The 15,463-nt window shown below is 39.6% G+C and overlaps 1 protein-coding gene across 4 annotated transcripts in view; it reads right to left on the bottom strand.

The window, feature by feature from the left end:
• Nucleotides 1-2,008: 2,008 nt before the first annotated feature.
• LOC121518755 (roundabout homolog 1-like) overlaps nt 2,009-15,463 on the bottom strand; it is a 160,588-nt gene continuing 147,133 nt past the window's right edge. For 2 of the 4 annotated variants that reach the window (XM_041801326.1, XM_041801324.1), the window contains 11 exons: nt 11,468-11,507; nt 11,119-11,273; nt 10,625-10,978; nt 10,423-10,545; nt 10,205-10,340; nt 9,416-9,568; nt 7,013-7,449; nt 5,122-5,262; nt 4,801-5,025; nt 3,409-3,563; nt 2,009-3,270 (listed from right to left, as the gene is read on the bottom strand). In XM_041801326.1, coding sequence (XP_041657260.1) covers nt 3,265-3,270; nt 3,409-3,563; nt 4,801-5,025; nt 5,122-5,262; nt 7,013-7,449; nt 9,416-9,568; nt 10,205-10,340; nt 10,423-10,545; nt 10,625-10,978; nt 11,119-11,273; nt 11,468-11,507 — 1,925 coding nt within the window. In that variant the 3' untranslated portion in view covers nt 2,009-3,264. Of the gene's footprint in view, nt 3,271-3,408; nt 3,564-4,800; nt 5,026-5,121; nt 5,263-7,012; nt 7,450-9,415; nt 9,569-10,204; nt 10,341-10,422; nt 10,549-10,624; nt 10,979-11,118; nt 11,274-11,467; nt 11,508-15,463 lie in introns of all 4 variants that reach the window. The other 2 variants (XM_041801325.1, XM_041801323.1) reach the window with 1 other exon arrangement.

Raw genomic sequence — 15,463 nt, forward strand, 5'->3', positions numbered from 1 at the left:
GTTGGAAGCAAAGCGTTGTCCAAATTGTCTTGGTATGCTAAAGCATTGAGACTGTCCTCCACTGGAGATAAGGGGCCTTGCCCAAACCCTGATAAACAGTCACATACAATTATCCATCCTGTGCCCAAATTTCACAGTTACCACAATGCATAAGGCAGGTAACATTCTCCAACATCCGCCAAACCCAGACTGGCCCATAGTCAAGTGTCTGAGAGCTTTACACCAGTGGTTCTTAACTGGTCAAGTTTCAGGGACCCACTACTACAAATTTAATACCAAAACGCAAACCAAAGTTCTTACATTTTGCAATCATAACTGTTTTCAATGAAAAAATGGTGTAGTTTGGATTAGAGATGGAACAAAAGGTGTAATGAAACAAAGGAACTAAGGCATATCTTTCAGAATAAAAGCACACCGTTTTTGTTTTTTTGTTTTTTTGTTTGTTTGTTTGTTTTTGCCTCATATTCCTAGGCACACATCTGCAACCTACTTTTGGGTCCAGCACTCCATCAGATGCTTGGCATTGGACTTGTTGATGTGTGCTTGCTGCTCTATCATGGAAAACCATTACATGCAGCTCCTACTGCACAGTTTTTGTGTTTAGATTAATGCCAGGTGAACTTCAGCTATGGAATCAGCAGAGCACACCATTCGCCTCAGCAGTCTTTGACCCAGCTCTGGGATTGTACGTGGTCTTCTGCTTCATGGCTGAGTTGCTGTTGTTCCTAAATGCTTCCACTTTCTAATAAAATCTATTAGAGCTGACTGTGAAATAAGGCTGGGCAATTATGGTAAAAATCAAAATCACGATAAATGGAACTTTTTACCTTGATTATGATTAATGAACAATTATTCCACCCCCAATCTCTGACTCAGTTTGTTCTGAAAATACTTGTATAATTTGAAAAAAAAAAAAAAAAAAAACTTTTTCTCTTGGATCACGTGACTACACAGCCAGTGGTTTGTTTTTAAGGGGGTAATACATTAGTAGAGAGTTACAAAGGAAAAACTGAAATACTTGACACAGCAGGTTTATGACGTTTAAAGGCTCTAAATGTTGGTTTCGATTATCATTAGATTAATTTCCCAGCTCTACTGTGAAATATCCAGAAGGGATGAAATTTCATGAACTGTCTTTTGCAAAGGTGGCATCCATCACAGGACCACGCTTGAGGCCACTGAGCTCTTCAGAATGACACATTTTGTATCACAAATGTTTGCAAATGGAGATTACATGGCTAGCTGCTTAATTTTATACAACTGTGGCAATGGGTCTGATTGAAACACCTGAATTCAATAACTAGCATGTGTGGCAAAGTACTTTTGTCCATCTAGTGCAGGGGTGTCAAACTCAAGGCCCAGGGGCCAAATCCGGACCTTGGCACAGTTATACCCACCAGATCATACCATATTTTTATTATAACTGGCCCACCAGTATGAGGTCTGCAGATTTCCCCCAGTACGAAAATGTGAACTTAACCTTGCTCCTTTAAAAACTTTAGAACTAAAGACTAAGAAACTAAAGAATAAGAATTGTATCTTATTGTTTTGACTTTTAAAACACAATTTTGAATTTTATACCATATTTGACCTTTTAAACTTGTGATTTTGACTTATATCTCATATTTTCACAATCAAAAATCATGATTTCAACTTTATATCGTAAATAATGTCTTTTAAAAACATTATTTTTACTTTAAATGTAATGTTTTTACCTTTTGAACCAATAAGTTTTACTTTTTCATCTCAGATTTTGAGCCTTTATACTTATCATGTTGACTTTTTTAATATCAAAATCATCTATCATCAGTGCCAAGCTTTCTCCCCTCATAATTAATTTCTGTTGAAAGCGAGGTTGACATTTTATGGTTAAATATTGACCCTGCTAGGCCTTCAGGTTAGACCCAAAGTCAGAATCTGGCCCCTGCTGTGATTGAGTTTGACAACCCTGCTCTAGTGTATATATAGATAGATTAAAAGAATAAAGTAAAAGAAGTTTGTGGTTTTGCTTAAGGAACAGCAAGTTTTATTGAAACATAGTAGTTAAAGTGACATATTTGTTCCATTTATTACCAACAGAATAGGGCTGGACAATATGACCAAATTCCATAGCAAAATTCCATAATTTAACTCTGTACTCATAAATAAACATACATATGTTCTTAATACATCAGTGCCTGATAACACTTTCTTCCTTGTGCCTTCTTATGTTTGTCCATTTTAAGGTTTTAAACCCCTGGACGGGGGGTTGCACATTTGGTTAGAAGGTTATTCTAACTTTAATCTTATGGGATTTACACACGTCAGTCTATTGAAATATTCTATCTTTCCTAGATTCCTAGTCATTTCATCAATAAATAAAGCATACTGTCCAGCCCTACTCTAGAAATGATGGCCACGGTGAAGGGAACACATCAGGACTAAATGAAATGGACTCAGTGTAGAAAACAATAAATGGAACCAGTCCATGACCAGATTGTTCATCATCCCCATGGGAGGACAAAGCAGTCGAGATGTTGAGTAAAAAACCTCCAACAGGAAAATCTGCATGCAATTCTCTCAGTACACAAAACAGATAGTTTAAATCTGAATGAAAGCAGCTCAAATGTATACGCAACCGAATGCACAATCACATTCAACAATCATCTCAGCCTCAGCCTGACAGGAAGTGATGAAATGATTAACAAGACTGATTTCCTCCACACTGAAATCCATAGAATAAAGACTTAGAATAAAATTAAGTGATTGTGCTTTTATAACCAAAGTAGAACAAATAATACAAAGACGAGATGTACATCACTTATAAAACATTAACACTGTTATATAAAATTTGAATTTGAAGCACTTCTGTGGCAGTAAACGATTTCAAGAATTTACAAGATGGCTGGTAATGACTGAAGAACAGTTACAAGAAAATAACCAGACAAGCAGATATCATGTATGGGCCGCATCAAGCGGTCGCCAAAGACACTCACAACCGCCATCAAATGTGCATTCATTTTCAGTGAGGGACCAGCAGGTCAGGCTCCTGGAAGCTGGTCGCCCACACAGCAATTCATAAACAGTGCATCAGATGGAAGTCCACAGACTTTAACATGAGAGCACTTTTTTTTTTCCAACACCTAATGGGAAATTCGAAGTAGAAAAAATGTATTGTGCAGTCTTTTTTTCAGTATCGTAAAGGTCATAGTCCTTCGTCTGAAGCAACTGGTGGGAAATTCTGTTTGTGCTTTCGTTGCTTCTTCTTCTTCTTCTTCTTGCTTCTCAGGACTGCAAATAAAAAGAAAACATGAAAATGTCACATTTATTCATTGTATCGCTACTTAATGTGTTTCACTGACCAAAAGGGGAAAAACAAACACTGAAAAACATTTCTAGCTAATAGAGGCTTTAAACTTGGGGATTTACCTCCTCCACCTGTCCTGTAGGTGGCGCCTGTCCTCTCTGTTTGGTCCTTGAGTCTCCACATGACATAAAGCTGGATGCGTTAGCATCATCAGGCTCCCTCTGAACCTGACCCGATGGGAAAGAAGGACGACTGTACAGTAAGATGTCCCCGAATTCTGAAAGGGAGACAAAACAAAACAAATATTAGTTGGTTGGACACTAATACATAAGATGCTGTGTGAAGTGCTTGCCCCCTTCTCGATTTCTTATTAAGTTGTATGTTTTTCACAAATAAATGTTTCAGATCATCAAACACATTTCAATATTAGACAATAATCCAACTAAACACAAAATGCAGTTTTAAATTATGATTTCATTTATAATGGGAAAAAGCCATGGTGAGAGCCATTATCCACAAAAGGGGAAAACTTTGGAACAGTAGTCAACCTTCCCAGGAGTGGCCAGCCTACCAAAATTACTCTAAAAGGGTATCGACGACTCATCCAGGAGGTCACAAAAGAACCCAGAACAACATCTAAAGACCTGCAGACCTCACCTGACTTCCTTAAGGTCAGTGTTCAAGAGTCATCATCAGAGAAAGAGACTTGGCAAAAACAGCATCCGTGGGAGACTTTCAACCATACAAACACAAACACACATACATACTGACCATAACAAACACAAAATCTTGACTCATATTTTCCCAAAAACCATCTTGATGATCCATAAGACTTTTGGGGAAATGTTCTGTGGATTGACAAAACAAAAAGTGGAAGGTTTGGAAGGTTTGCATTCTGCAATAAAAAAGCTAACACAGCAAAGAACATCATACCAACCATCAAACATGGGGTGGTGGTAGTGTGATAGTCAGGGGCTGCTTTCTTGCAGGACCATGACCACTTGCCATACTTGATGGAACTATGAATTCTTGTCTCTACCAGAAAATCCCAAAGGAGAATGTCCGGCCATCAGCTCGTGACCTCAAGCTCAAGCACACTTGGTTTAAGCAGAAAGACAATGACCCAAAAGAGTGCCAAGTCCTCCTCTAAATGGCTTTAAAAAACACAGTGAAGATTTTGGAGTGGCCTAGTCCAATGAGGTTGAATTCAAACAATTCTGCTGAGAAGAGTGGGTGAAAATTCCGGTTATTAGGTTTATGGGGTAATTACCTTTTCACATAGGATCAGTAAGTATGGATGGCCTTTTTTATTTTCTCAATGAAATCATCATTTTAAAACTGCACTTGGATTTACTCAGCTTTTCTTTGTCCAATATTAAAATTGGTTTTCATGATCTGAAACATGTAAATGTGACAAATATGCAAAAAATAAGAATCAGGAAGCGGGCAAATACTTTTTCACAGGAATGTATGGCAGATTATTTCCCTGTAGTACAGTATAATCCATCATGAACCTGAGTGCTGTCGGCTTTTACTGCTTCCTTTTCCTCCGACTGGAGTCTTGTGCTTATCCTGGCTCTCTCTCTGCTCAATGGGAGCCACCTCTTTGACCCTGTGAGTCCCAGTGCTGCCTCGTCGACCCCGAGCCTCCCCGGAGCCCATCCGAGGCAGCGTGGCCCCCCTCACTTTATAATCACCATGGGACATCTGGCTGGAGAAACTCAGAGGCATGCAAGAGTCTGGGGACACAGAAGAGCACACAGAGAACAAATGTTAGAGCTATTAGAAGATAAGCAGCAGAAATTCTCTAAAGTCATGCATGACTCAGTCTTTACCATCATTAAAGACGTCTTTGGGTTGGTAGTCCTGTTGACCTGCCAGGTTCTGTTTATGCCTCCTGGGCCTTCTCTGTGTTATTGCAGGACTCATGTTGCTGTCTGTCGACATGGGGCTGCTGGGACGCTGGTGCCGCCGGCCTGAAATCATCAAATACATAAAAGTACAAATGTAAAGTCCCTAGATCATAGAACATGTTAGATTTAAAGATGTAGTGTGTAGAATTTCTGCTCTGGAACATCTATGTTAATTTAAAAAGTGACGATTCATATGTGATATTTTTTTTTCAACTGAGGTCTTACAGTATTTCAGACAGTTCCTCAAATTTTTTAATGACAGAAATTTTACAGTTTTTTTTTATTAGTAATGTCTCCTTTTATGGAAGCTGCCATAGGTTTTGAGTTAGATCTCCCAAACTCACTTCTGTAACATGGAACCCCCCCCCCCACTCATTTCCACCAAATTCAAGCCAGTTCTGCTTAGTGCCATGCAACTCTGCAGTACTACTTAAACAAAGAATATGCATAATGGAAGCATGTCCGTTGGTCAGATGAGACCAAATTAGAGCTCTTTGGTCGTTAAGACTTTGCAAGATGGGAAAGACATAAAACCCAAAGAACACTGTCCCCACAGTGAAACATGATGGTGGGAGTATTATACTGTGGGGATACTTTAGTGTGTCTGGAACTGGGAAAGTCCTAAAGGTGGAAGGAATCATGAAGAAAGAAGGAGATGTGAAGATTTTGAAAGAAAACCTCAAGTAGTCAGCAGCAAAACTTGGTCAGGGTCATCGCTTTGTCTTCCAACACGACAACAGCCCAAACCATACATGGCTCCTGGTGAAGAACTACCTCCAGAAGACCAAAGTGAACGTTATTGACTGGCCTGCACAAAGCCCTGACTTGAATCCCACTGAAAAATCTGTAGGTTGGACTGAAGACCAAGGATCATGCCAGGAGACCATCAAATCTGGAGGACCTTGAGAGATGGGCCAAAGAAGAATGGGCTGGGATTCACTAAGAGACGTCTCTAAAACTCACTAAAAACTACAACAAACCACTGCCACCTGTTAATTTAGGAAAAAAGAGGCACAAGTAACTATTAGCATTGGGGGGTTGATAAATTTGACACTAAAATAATTTTGTTTGTGTGTCCCAATTCAAATAATGTAAGTGTCCAAAAAAAACTAGGATGTTTGGAAAAGCTGAGTTGGAAAATCATTGCTCTGTTTGGCAGCACTTGGGAAATACATGGGAAAAAGTGAAATTTCCATAGGGAGGAAAATATTCAGGGTTTATTAAAAGTTTTAAAGTTTTTTTGACATTGTGAGAGATTTGAGATGCCCTTTGTTTTGTAGGTTTGTTTGAAATATTATGAAAAACAAACTTCAAATGGATTCCTAATTCATTCAGTCATTAAGACCCATGATGAAATCGCTATCCTGAAGTAAAGTATGTAATTGCATGTTTTTGAATATTACTTTATGCTCTGCCTTCACTAAAATCAGAACACTAGGGAGCTGTAATTTGGATTGATTACTCTGCAGCGACACAGTATGAGACAGGGAGAAAAATCCAGAGTAAACTTTGAAGCCTGAATAAAGCTCAATATGTTTTTAGAAAATAGGCATTCTTACAGCTGTTCCTTTAATGAACAGGGAAATTTCTTCAGACTTGTGAAAATTTGATTAATGACTTGAGAACTGCTTGAAGAAACAAGTTATTAGTATTGCATCTGTTTTCTATAAATATATATGAGTTTAATCATCCTAATCCTGCAGAGCAATCCAACATTTAGAGAAATGTGTTTCCGTCACACTGGTGGCTGCATCATGATCCATGAAGGAGTCAGACTGGAGTGGCTGTTACAACAAAATAAATGATTCCTCACCTGACTCCTCCGGGTATCGGCACAAGCGGAGGCCAACAATATCCCGCGATGAGGCTACAGCCTGGTTGAAATCTCCGTCCGTGAAGAAGGACCCCTCCGAGGTGCTGACAACACTGGACCTGCCTGATGAGATGTTGTCCTCGGATGCTGAGCCCCAGCTGTTCACCATAGACCCTGTGACTGATCGGTCCAGATCCCCGGTGCTGGAGGCCGGGGTCTGCTCCAGCCCGTGGAGGAGCAGCTTGTGTGAGGAGGGATGGTGCAGCTGGTGTTTGTGCTTCTGCTGGTGGTGGTGTTGTTGGCTGTAGTGACCGTCAGGAAGCTCTGCGTCTGTGTCTTCCTCTGCTTCCTCCTCCTCTTCCTCTTCTTGTCCATCAGTGTCCATGCAGAGGGGGATGGAGCTGTAAGTGTGTGGTGGGGAGAGAGGCCGAGGGTGGCTGGAATATAGATATAAAAATCAGAGCAGTCTGGCAAAAATTATTTAAATCATGAGGAAAAGAAGACTGAATGCATTGCCAGTGTATGACCTACAGTAACAGCCAGCATAGGGAAGGTGGCCTGATTACTGGTGCTGAAAAAAGCTAAGTTCTTTACAGCTTCTTCCCTCTGTCATAAACCCTTTCTTTCTGCATGTTTTTCTTTATGTTTTTTAAACTCACAACCTATTCTTATTCCTACAGTGGCTGACAAGGGCAGCCAACCTGCCCTTACAGGCCTAGAGCAGTTCTGTGGTGAAGGCTGGATTTGCAGTTTTTTGTTTTGGATGTTGCTCTGTGCATTTGCATGTTTCTTTCTTACTTGAATTAACGCAAGTGCTTTGTTTTTTGCACTACTTTTTTCATTTGCAGTGCATTTTTGTCAATGCATGTATTTTGGTATTTTTAAATATGCATCATTTCTGAATTTGAAGCAGATTTTCCCTAATGTTAATCATTTGGTCAGTTGCCCTTTTCAGCATTGTCAGCTGTTTGGGTCAGCAGTAGCAATAGAAGAACCAAAAAAAAAAAAAAAAAAAAAAAAAACAGGTGAAAACATTGCAGTACTGTTCACAGCAGGGACAGTAAATTGTTTTTATAACCCAGAGAAAAACTTTTGCAAAGGTAGGGGAAAAAGCATGAAAGGACAGAGAGGGAAATCTTCTGTTTTTTATGGTGTTTTATTTTAAAGTTTTTGGTGTGTGAGAGTTTGGGAAAGTTTAGAGCATGAAGTTTTGATGTTTGTGGCTAACTCTAGCTGTCTGAGGTCGGTATCACAAGGATTGAAATTTACATGGTGAGCAGGACAGACTCAGAGTATGCAGCCTGGAAAAACACAAAAAAGTTTGATTTCAGTTGCTTAACACAGCACTTTCTGACCCAAACAACTTATTATGCACATTGCACTGCATGTAGTAGGACGTAGGAACATGAGACTCAAAGGCTTTGGAATGCACATTGTGCAGGATAGAACAATTATACATTATAAAAGCATAGATTATATGAAAAATATTGCATATACTTAGACTTAAATTCATATTTTATCTGTACATTTAACACTTCATAAAATTTCAGAGTAGATGTTGCACCAGTTTTTCAGACAAAAACAAACTGCTCCACTTTCCCTCCTCTCCCATCCTTTCCTCAGAATCCAAATGACATAAAATACCATTAGTGGACAAAGGTCTTAAGGCTTTTAATTGAACAGGCATTAAAATACTATGGTTGATCTTATTATTTTCTTCACAAGTGTCCATGATGGCTTGAAATCATGCATAATAAGCAACTTTCAGAGTAGATGTCCCATGTCCCGACTGCGCAAAGCCATTATGGACAAATCTTCATTCAGCCACACGGCCCAAAGATGATTCAGTTCTTCTATCTATGAAATATTGTAGAAAAAAAAATCTTGAGTTTGAAATGTCTATTGGTATTCAGTAAAAGTTACTCTTGGAGCAACACTCTGCCATTGTGCCTCAGACCCTCTTTCCCCATGTGGTGTCAGGCCTAACAGTAAGGGATTAATTCATGTAGGTCACATAAATAAGTCTCTTAGTGAAATTTAAACAAGCTGAATGGAGTAAATGTCAATGTGAACACCAAGCTGAGAACAACAAACCCAGTGGGAGTTGGATGTCACTGTTTTTCAAAAGTCATTAAACAATTATATGAATTTCTGCTGTATTCATGTTTAAAAAACAGTGCATAATATGCATTTAATGGGGGACTTGATAATGCAGCCTAATGAAATTGCCTTCAAAACACGTAACCATAAGAACAAAATTACCAGCCTAATTCGTCCCCATCTGTAAACAGCAGTTCACAGCTTAATGTGCAAAGCTGACTGTCTTGTATCATAATGGCTTTAGATAAGGACATATGCATATAATGCCACTTAAAAAATCTGAACTACATTAAATCCTATTACCTGAGATGCTCCGTCCCATCATGCAGGCCATTGCTTAGGTCTCCCTGTGATGCTGTTGTAGGTTGGTGACTATAGGACCCTTCATTGGGAGACGAGGCAGCCCCTCTAACTGGTGGAGTCGGGCAGCCCTCTATTCTCTCCTCTGGATCAAAACTGATGAGAAAAGGACAACTGACATGAGGTAATGGCTAAAGGAATGAGGGGTGCTGGCAGTCCTTACACATTAGTCACAGCCCATTAGACTTAAATGCAAATCCCTCGGCCCTCCGTTGGAAAACACAAATTTTCCATCATAGAAAAACACACAAAGAGGGACAATAAGCTTTCTGCACCATCTGGTTTTTATTGCTGAAATGCGGCACATGTCCTGAATGCCCGCCTGTTTATTATTCTGTACATTTCATTGAGTAATTTCAATTATATAGACCCTCTGCCCTAATAAACTGTCTGTCTGACTGTCTGACAATGAAAAAACCTAAACTGTGTAATTAGTTCTGTGAAAGCCTTTCGCTGTGACAATAAGGCCATGTTGTTGTGCAAGGTTTGGAAGTGTTTACAGCCGCAATTATGCTCATGTGAGTCAGATAACCTTATTGTGCTCCTGTTTGTCTATAAACAAGGTTCAAGTACTTTGCAAAGGAGATTTTGCTCAAATAAACCTTTAGCAGGACTGCTAATGTTCTATTTTGCACAATGCAGCTGAGAGCAAATTAAAAAAAATCTATTTTGCTCATGGAATACACTGACACTTTACATATCTGTGTATTTGTGTGTCTTTTTCCTCATTACCTTCTCTCCACTGGTAGGCTATAATCATCACAGTCCCAGGCATTATTATGTGGAGGGGGCGGGGCATCTCCCCAGCTTACTGCATTATGTTTTGGTAGCTTTGGGGCTCGTGTTCCCTTCTTTTGATTTTGGCTCCCTGAGAAATAAAATGAACATATCAGGGTTAAAACAGACTTGTGCTTTGGCTCAGTAAAACCCAGAGTTGCTGTGGGTCTGACCTGAGGTGCTGTTGCTGCCTCTGTCTGAGCTGTGGTGTGAGCCTCCTGTGCTGTGATCTCTGCTCATCTGGTTGTAGGGGATAGTTTTTGGGTGGATCATTCCATCACTTCCTTGCAGATGTTCTGCTGACAAAGAAACAGAAGACTATGCAATAGCTTTCTTTTTTGACTGTAAAGAAAATCAAATTTTACCCTTCTTTACCTTTATTATGCATGTTTTTCTCTATGATATTGTACTGCATCTGTGCTGCCATCTCCTTGGGTATTGGAGGTGGATTGGGAGGCTTGTTCCAGCAGGGCATGTCCAGAGGCTCTGCTGCAGCCCCGCCTGGGGCCGCTTTATTCTTAATGCTGGCCTGGATGAGCTGCGTGGTGGCGTAAGGGATGGGCTCGTAATCTCCTCCAGGACTCACATAGCCCAAGTTGGAGTTGGTGAATGTTTTAATCTCATTGAGCTTGTTGGAGAGGTTCACATCGCTGTAAATGGCCGTCTCAGAACCAAGCTGTCCGCCCTGTTTGTTCTCTGGATGATTTCCATAGTTTGCTATGCAGTCAGCTGAGGAGGACATGGAACAAAGCACCACATGAAAACAAAAGCCCTGGTATTGTAGGATGCTCTTTTATTAGACTCATAATGTGTATCTGAGAGGATGCAGGAGCACCAGAACTTTGTCACAAACTGAGCTTGGCACTAACCTGGTCTGCTGTATGTTGTCATGTTGCTGTCACTAGTGCCGTTGCCGTTATTGCAGCAGTTGATGCTACAGTCCTTGTGATTGGCACATGCATTCGGCCAATTGTCTGGCAGCCACAGCTGGTTGAGAGGTTCGCCCATGCTGAGAAGGCCAGGTCTGCAACAAGGAGGATCACACAGCTGTCAATCAGAACCTGCTGCTTTCACATGAGGCTGATGGATGAGCATGGAGCGGCTGCACGAGGGTCATGATTTAGAGAAGAGAGACAACTCCCCCTAGTGCTTTTTTTGTGTAAATGCCCCTCTCCAATTAGTTTTTATAGAAAACCAAGGGACAAAAATACCACTCACCTGCCAGCGCTACACACAGATTCTCCTCTTTGATACGCCACTGCAAAGAGAAAGGGAAAAACAAGAAACCTTGATGAGCTGTCAGAGAGAGGAAGTGCCAACGGCATAAAAAACCATGAAGGCAGGTAAAGATTCTAAGCAAAAATATTAAGTCAAAGTCTACACTCAGTTCAGTGCAAGCTTCCTTCACTGGAGCACAGTTTCTGTCTGGATGGCTTAATTTGCACAGAGACAACACAAATAATTGCCTGTGCCTGAACCAATCTCAGCATAATGTTTGATCTGATTCAGAAGCACTTTTAAAAACAGGCTCCCCTGCACCAAGAGTAAATCATCACACATATATATACTATCCTTTGGAGTACAAAACATATTTTTTATTCAATCAATAAACCTACTATAGTGAACAGATGGGCCCAGAAGACTGGCAGCATGTTTTATTTTACACAGAAGCCCCTGCTCTGTTACACATCCACAAATACATAGTGACATAGTGTCTCTACTGCTATCATGTGATGTAAAATGGCATTGTTTCAACTTCAGAGGAATAACTATGGAACAAATTGAGCATATAGGCGTAATTAATTTAATCAATTTCATTTTGTTCTTCTTTGTCAGTGCTGAATTATAAACTCATCAATCATTTTAACAGGTGCATCTGTTCAACTGCTTATTAACACAGATATTTAATCATCCAATGACATGGCTGCAGCCAGTGTGGTTAGGCATGTAGACATGGTCGAGGGAGTCTGCTGGAGTTCAAACTGAGTATCAGAATGAGGACAAAAAGTCACTTAAAAGCGCCATGGTTGTTGCAACTCTTGCAGGTTTTTATGTTTTTATTCCAAATTCCAACCCGACCATCAGAACTAAACCATCAGAGAGGGGGTATTTTCAGATCATGTGTTATCCAACTATGTTGAGCCTGTGTGAATTGCATCCTCAGTTTCCTGTTCTTAGCTGAAAGCGTTGGCACCAGAGATGCACTTCTACATACTTAATATATAATGAGTTGAGTTACTGTTGCCTTTCAGCTCAAACCAGTCAGGCCATTCTCCTCTGACCACTGTAATCAACAAGGCATTTTCACCCAGATAGCTGCTGCTCACAGGCTATTTCCTCTTTTTCTACCATTCTCTATAAAACCTAAAGATGTGTTTGTGTGAAAATCCCAGTAGATCAGCAGTTTGTGAGATACACAGACCAGCCTGTCTGGCACTAACAACCTTGGCACGCTCAAAGCCACTAAAACTCCCTTTCTTCCACATTCTGGTGCTCAGTTTGAACTTCATCCTGACCATGACTACGTGCCTAAATTATTAGATATCTACAATAATGAGCAGTTAAATAGGGATACCTAATAAATTGAGTGGTGAATGCATGTCAGTTGGTCAGTCAGTCAGGGAACACTACTATAAAGAGTAGGCCTTTACCTTATGTCAGACTACTAAAAGTGACCCAGCTCACCATTAGAAACTTGCCTGGATTCTCCTGATCATAATATTCCATCAAAACCAGTCCTGCTGCATCAGAAAGAGTCCCAACAATCTAAATCCAGTCAATTTTAGTGTTAAAACAGGATTATATCCATAAAGATCCATGGACTGTATACAGTTTCAAATTTGACATTGTTTTTCTCAAAAGTCCACAGTATCCTGTAATAATGTCTTTTACCAGGCAGTTATCAGCAATTCTATATAGAAAAATGTCTGCCAACCTTAAACCTTTGTGGAGTTGGCAAATGCCTGGTCTTTTCTTCATAAAACAGGTGTAACATCATAATTTTCTTTTCTAGTTACCAGCTTTTAACCTGAACTAGCTAAGGCTTCATGCTTTCCTTCTCCAGCTAATACCTCCCAGCTACGGTCATCTACAGGCCTCTGTTTCACAACACAAACTCCCTATTCCTGTGGTATTACTCAATACCAGTAGCAGCTACACCAGTCTGACATTTTATGAAGAAACTACAGTGTTACCTTTCTTAGGATACCGTGCAGATGCATATACTCCAAATGGTACAAACACAGCATTCAACAAAATGGGGATATTCCTGGATAGGCGTTTTTGACTAATTCTAAGGGGCTAATAAAACCTAACATTAATCCATCACACACAGAACAATAATAAAAAATATTCCCAAAATCAATTTAGATGTTCCTGTAAACTGATTTGACGGTAAAGTTGTACAGCCTGAGGATCACAAATGCCTGATTCAATCCCTACAATGGGACAAGTCATGGCAAGCATGCATGTCTGTGCTATATCTAACGATATAAATTATGAGGCCTAATAAATTCACTGGTTTCACCATAAAGCAAACCCCATTTCTGCAGCAAACCACATTTGAAACAAGAAGTTGCAGTTTTCTCACACCAAGCATTTATTAAGCTTGTGAAAGTCTACAGCTGTTTCTTTAAGTGGTGAGGAATTAACTAATTTCAGGGCATTTATCATATAGACGCAATCACTTTAGAGTGCAGTTCCTAAATAAGATTAGTTGTTTCCTCATAGAAAGAAAATGTAAAGAATTTGGGAAATTTTGGCGCTGGACAATGCAGCTATTAAACAGCTTATACGAGTACAAGGCTTTAGTTACATTCTTCCACATATGCTGAGCAGTGTAGCCCTACAGCATAGAGCAGAGACTATGGCCAAACATGGACCTTAGTCTACTTTTTATCAGCAAACAGTGAATTCTAAATAAAAGTGAGATACAGCCTTCATTAGAACATGAAGCTTTTGCTTGAGAGTATACTGCACTTCTTATTTTTGAATATCTGCAGTGCTGCAGCATAAGTGGAAAACATATTGACAACCAAAACAATGACAATCCACGATGTCCTCATGAATAAAGATACAAGGATTATGGCAGCAAATAGCATGAATGGCCCTCATTTGCTTCACTATCTAATCCATCTTAAGGTCAAATTGATAGAGCATATTTTGCTTATCATCTTCAAGCACCAATGCCCCACTAAAGTTTGGCAGTCATGTATAATTTGCTTTTTTTGTGTCTGAATGATGAGATGAGCCTCCAGCGTTGTCCCTCTCTGCTGCATGGAGTGTCGTTCTCACCCTGACCGCAGTTGAAATCGGCAGCAGCCAATGTCAGGGCCCCTAGAAGATCTGATGGGCCACCCCAATATCCTTAAAAGCAATTGGCTAAAATTTTTTTCTATCCACAGATGAAAAGAGCACATCTTAGCTTCTACAGGATTGGTTTTACTAGCTTTAAAAAGAAAAGTATTAAAAGTTTATCATCACTTCAGCCAAAAACAAGCTTTTTAAAAAGTATTGTCTTTTTTTAATGTAAATCCTATTCATCTAAAGGGGTTGTATGCTAGTTTTTCTGCTTTTGTTTTTAATATTCAGATTCAATCACAAATGAGATGTTTGGGAATTTACTAGATCTGACCTGAATTATCATTCTTCCCAGACTTAAGGAGATAAATCAATGAAATGAATACAACTCAATTACTGTTAGCTATGGCTGATCTGTTGCTACAGTAAAGTGATCATCGACACATCAATGCTCTTGAATCAAATTAAAGATTATAAGAATCCTGAAAGGCTCAACTATACCTTGCTTTTTTCCTTAAAACCTAAATGTAGGCTGTTAAAATTCTTCGTGCAACTGCAGTGCAAAACTTGTAAATAGGTACTTCTAGATTGTAATACAACTACCTTAAGGCTACTTGAGTAGAAAATAAGACCTTCCATTCAGCTACTTTATGGTTCCATTTTTGCATTTTTGTTATCAGCATTTGCTGTTAATGTAAGTGGTTAGACATAGAAGATTCAAAAGTCTTAAAATGTATGATGAGAGCCCCAAAACAGGTTCTAAAAAAGATCAATCTAATTTCAGAATTTCTGTATAAAGCCTGAACACTGATGTGAGGTACTGTTTGTCTAAGGGACCCTGCTGTCCTTACATTTTTTTCTTATGAAAAAAGTCTGGACATCCCTGGCTTAAAGGTAAATTAATTAAATACATTA

The sequence above is a fragment of the Cheilinus undulatus genome, linkage group 12 (genome assembly GCF_018320785.1).
Source record: "Cheilinus undulatus linkage group 12, ASM1832078v1, whole genome shotgun sequence".
NCBI classification, from domain to species: Eukaryota; Metazoa; Chordata; class Actinopteri; order Labriformes; family Labridae; genus Cheilinus; species Cheilinus undulatus.